Genomic DNA, 5,258 nt, shown 5'->3' on the forward strand with positions numbered 1-5,258 from the left:
TTTTCTTCTTTAATTTTTGTTACTAATGTTATTTCCGTTTTAATACTGGGTGCTCATCCTTAAACTAAGAGCACCTTCCAGCAGTCGTCCAGGCGACACATCCCACTGAGTCTTCCCCCTGTAGAGAATGCACGATGAGGTTTGGATGCGGGGGCCCCTCCAAATCCCAAGTAGAAATTGGATCCCAAGTGTTGGAGGTGGGGCCTGATGGGAGGCGTTTGGGTCACGGAGGGCAGATCCCTCATGAATGCCTTGGTGCCCTCCCGTGATAATGAGTCTAGTTCTCGCTTTATTAGTTCATGGAGAGCTGGTTATTTAAAACAGCCCGAAGCCCGGCACCATCTCCTGCCTCTCTTGCTCCTTCTCTTGCCATGTGACACACCTGCTTCTCCTTCGCCTTCCACCTTGACTGGAAGTTCCCTGAAGCCCTCACTAGAAGCAGATACTGGAGCCATGCTTCTCGTATAGCCAAGTAACCTCTTTTCTTTATAAATTACCCAGTCTCAGATATTTCCTTTATAGCAATGCAAAATGGTCTAATATGCTACCTTTCCATTCAACTCCATTTACCAAATTGCACTTCACACATTTGTTAAGTAAAAGTTTGGAACTGTGTGCTTAATAAATAAATGAGTTAATGAGTTAAACATTATTCTTGGTGAGATTTGGACAACACATTGTGGTTTCTGAAAGAACATTCTTGTTTTATCAACAACACTTTTAAAAAACATCCACGGATGTTTTTATGGAGGGGCTAGTTGCAACCATGTTTTATAGATTCTTATTAGTTTCAATATCAAAGGATGAAATATTATGCATAATTTTGTCCAATGTTATGATAATATTATTATTATATTAATTTTAAAGGTTCTCTGCTGGAGACACATATTGGAGTATTTTGGGGTGAAATGATATGATGTCAGGAATTTGCTTGACAATACTCTAGGTATTCATGTATTACTTACACAGCTAAGAAGTTAGAAAGTAAAAAGAATGAAAAGTCTAACTTCGGTTCCAATTCTCATGTTGAACCCTTTTATTTAACCAATCCCTGCTTTCAAATATTCTTATTGTCTACAGCAGAGGCTGTTTTTTGAGCCAACCCACAAGACATTTCTAACCCCTTCTCCCTTGTTACTTCCACTATGAAGGATAGAAAAGTTTTGTTTTGTTTTGTTTTGTTTTTCCTAGTCTCCCTTGCAGTTAGGAGTAGCCAGATAACATGGTTTTGACAAATGAGACATAGGCAGAAATTGGTTGAGGGGTCCTCAGAAGACTTTTTACTCTACTAGTAAAAGGGGAAGATGTGATTGGTGCTACCCCTTTTTCTATCTTCTCTGCCTTCAATATTGATGTAATATTTGGAGCTGCAGCAACCATCTTGTGACCATGAGGCAACAGTCATGAGGGAAAGGCCCAGGGAATTAGAGACACTGGTCCTCATATCATCAAGTTGTTGAACCAACCCTAGCAGCCACCTACCTCCAAACTTTTCTTGTTATGTGAGACAAACAGCATTGATAATTCTCTCTTAGCTGGGTTTTCTGTTACTTAGAACACATTGTAACTGTTAGTATTGCCAGATACAAGGTCAGAGCATGAGTTCCTATTTTTGGTTCTGGAAAAATGGCAATTCTGTCACCTGCAGTCTGCCAATCCTAAAACACAGTATAATTATGGATTTACATTTCAAAGATGAATTTAAATGTTTACCCATGCTATCAGAAATTTGTTTTTTTAAATGTTTACAAATGTTGCAGCTTAGGGTAAAGTCTTGGATTGTGTACTCTTGATTTGTTTTTTCTAATTGGGCAAGACTTCTATTTGCTCTTGCTCTCTTTGTCCCTCTTGCCTGACCCCACTGCCATTTGTTAAAGCCTTGTTATACCACTACAGGGACAGTACAGACATCACTAGGAAGCAGCTCACACACAAAACTTACTAGGAAAACTTTTATTTCAAGTTAGTTTTCCTGGTACATTGTTGTAGAAGTCTTTAGCTGATCCCTCCCGGACTCCTTCATTCCTGGAGTTTTCTTTCTTTGGTAGCTTTATCTCTGCTTGTGGGTTTGTCAATATTCATATAAGGGAGATATTTATTCTGTAGAAAAGAAAGTTTCAAAAGTTAATTTGATATTAAATAATAGCATGCAGTTCTAAGTTAGAATTTGAAACTAAAATGATTACATACATTTAAGAAATAAGTACAAAATTTATATGTCTTAAGAACATCCTTAAAATGACTACCATCACTTTTGACACAAAAATTTTACATATTAAGTTAACAGCAACATCACTTTCACCCTTTTATGGGTACAACAGATGACCTGTTTAGCTTTATATTATTTGAAAAGCTGGATCTAGTTTCCCAAAGAAACAATGTTATATGTGGGGAATCTATTTCCTAGAAAGCACACCAAAATCTTTTTTACTAGGAATGTGCATGAACAATGATCGGAATAAAAACAATGATTATTATAACTGTATTAATAATGATATTATTATTGGTATTAATAGGATGTTATGGGTAAAAATCATATTTGGGGCTAAACAGTTTGTGATTTTATGAGGAACATAGTTCTTATCTCCAGAGAAGATTCTGAGGAACTGTTCACACTGACTGTCCTCTCCTCTGTTTCAGTCGCTTCATTCCATCAACCCCACAAATAGTCCCATGGAGAAAATACCTACATAACTCAATAACTGCATAGCATATTTTAAATAGTTTATGATACATATGTTCAATAGTTTCCCTAATTTTATAAGAAATTTAAACTTGACAGAAACCTTGGAAGAAACAGAAAACCATAAAAATAAAATAGACCTCATTCATAATTTCACTGCCTAGAGAAAGTCACCATTAATATTTCAGTAAATTTCTATTCAGTCCATATACATATTTCAGATACTATAATATTTTGTAGGCTGCTTTTTTTAATCACTCAATATGGTATTATAGGCCGGGCATGGTGGTTCACACCTGTAATCCTAGCACTCTGAGAGGCTGAAGCGGGAGGATCGCTTGAGGTCAGGAGTTTGAGACCAGCCTGAGCAAGAGCGAGACCCCGTCTCTACTGAAAATAGAAAACAATTAGCCGGACAACTAAATATATATATAGAAAAAATTAGCCAGGCATGGTGGTACATGCCTGTAGTCCCAGCTACTCGGGAGGCTGAGGCAGAAGGATTGCTTGAGCCCAGGAGTTTGAGGGTGCTGTGAGCTAGGCTGACGCCATAGCACTCTAGCCCAGGCAACAGAGTGAGACTCTCTCTCAAAAAAAAAAAAAAAATGGTATTATAGGCATTTTCCCATTAAAAATTTTAAGGTATGATTTTTAAAGTTGGATAATACTTTAGATGATACATGCAGCAAAATTTATAGTAAATCATTTGCTTGTTTTCAATTTTCCATTAGCGTAAAATAATGTGGTGATAATCTTTTCCTGCATTGTTGGTAATTTTCTAAGATCAGCTGCCAGGTGGAGTTACTGAGTCAAAAATATTAGGATTTATTTAAACTATTTAAATTAAATTAGAATTATTTAAATTCTTTCAAGATCTGTGGAACCAGTTTATATTCCCGCCAAAGGAAACACAATCCACCCAATCTCACCACACTGTTATTGATAATTAATTAATAAAATAAATATTTGCCAAAATATACTAAAAAAGGTATCTTATTGTTGTTTACATGTGGTTTTTTAAGTGAATTGATAATTAGCAAGGTTGGATATTTTTATAGGTTCAAACGACATTTGTATTTCCTCTATGAATTGTCTGTTTAAACCTCTTATGCATATATGCATTTAACTCTAGAGTAACTTTTATCAGATTATAAACAGTTACCTAATTTGTATAAAGAAAATAAAACTAGAGCATCTTGGTCATCTCAAAGGAGTAATCTTTCAATGAATGAGTGGTGCATCACATTATGTAAATGTACAGTGGATCAAATATCTTTATATATATGCTGCATTTATTTAAATATGATCACTTCTAATTAATTTGACTAATAGCTCTTACTTACTTTTTCTTTCAAGTACAGTGTAAGTGCTTTCCATTCCAGCATCAATGTGCTCACCAACATGGCAATGAAATAACCAGGTTCCAACATCTCTTGGATACATCTTTACAGTTCGATAGACCCCAGGAGGAAGGTCATAAACATCAGATCGATACAGTCCCTGATCCTTAACAAGGAGATAAAGTACCATGAAATGGCTTATAAAAAATATCAGTCATTCACACATCTTACCATATGCTATAACTCCCCAATTCTAATATACTTTGTTAGGTGATAGAAAGCATTAGGTGCCATTACACAGATCCAATCACTGAGGTTATTTTTTTCTCTCCTCTGAGTACAATTGAGGGTTTGGAGAAGAAGTAAGTCTCAGAACATTCGAATGTTAGGATGCAAAGAAAATGTTTCACTTGCACCAGAACCTCTGGCCAGTATTGGTGTTAGATATCTTGCCAGCATCTCATACAGCAGAGTGCTCTAGATTTCAGAGGACCTATAGTCTCACAAATTCCAAAGGTTCTAACAGAGATATTTCTAACTAGGGATGTTGTTGATGTGAAGGATGATCATTTCTTGAGATGCAGCTAACCAGGAAAACTCAGGATTACAGGAAAGAGAGGAGGAGAGGGAGGAGAAGGGGAGGAGGAGCTTCCCTGGCACCTGCAGTCAAGTCTACCTTCTGGGGCTTAGGGCCGAGGGCTGAGGGCACGTAATAGCTAATTTCTCTCCTAAGCAGAGAACCCAATGTTTAGGAAACTACCTCTGTAGGCTACTGTGAGTTGGAGAGATGAAGTCTCAGGCCCTGGTCCTCATGGATTAGGAGGAGAGTAAGAGGGAGATGAATTGCTTGACAAAATAAAATGGGAGGTATTTGAAGGATGAGGGTGGGGGTGGGTTGGGGACTAAAACTCAAGAGTTCAGAATAATTTGAGAATAGAAGAGATGTCCAAAGAGTTTGGAAAGGAAGAATATGGAGAAATGAGTCCTGAGGGTGAGAGTAAAAGGTAGAGGCCAGAGGCTATCAGTGATGCAAGGTGAAAGGGCAATTGGGGACGAGGCATTAATGCCAAATGGTAAGTGCTTTCATTATGCAGTATTGAAAAAAATCCTTATTTACCTCCGAACTTTCACTAAAAGTCTGTGACTCAGAACGGCCTTGATTTTGTGGTTGCTCAAGAGTATCAAGGGAAACGGGGTGGTTTCTGTTTTGGGAATTGCAGAGAGAGATGGAAAAA

The 5,258-nt window shown here is 37.3% G+C and overlaps 1 protein-coding gene across 1 annotated transcript in view; it reads right to left on the reverse strand.

Annotated features, from left to right (window-relative positions):
- Nucleotides 1-1,978: 1,978 nt before the first annotated feature.
- LOC123630158 (ceruloplasmin-like) overlaps nucleotides 1,979-5,258 on the reverse strand; it is a 36,963-nt gene continuing 33,683 nt past the window's right edge. The window contains exons 18-19 of the mRNA XM_045539443.1: nucleotides 4,027-4,189; nucleotides 1,979-2,100 (exon numbers count right to left, since the gene is read on the reverse strand). Coding sequence (XP_045395399.1) covers nucleotides 2,096-2,100; nucleotides 4,027-4,189 — 168 coding nt within the window. The 3' untranslated portion in view covers nucleotides 1,979-2,095. The remainder of the gene's footprint in view (nucleotides 2,101-4,026; nucleotides 4,190-5,258) is intronic.

The sequence above is a fragment of the Lemur catta genome, chromosome 1 (genome assembly GCF_020740605.2).
Source record: "Lemur catta isolate mLemCat1 chromosome 1, mLemCat1.pri, whole genome shotgun sequence".
NCBI classification, from domain to species: Eukaryota; Metazoa; Chordata; class Mammalia; order Primates; family Lemuridae; genus Lemur; species Lemur catta.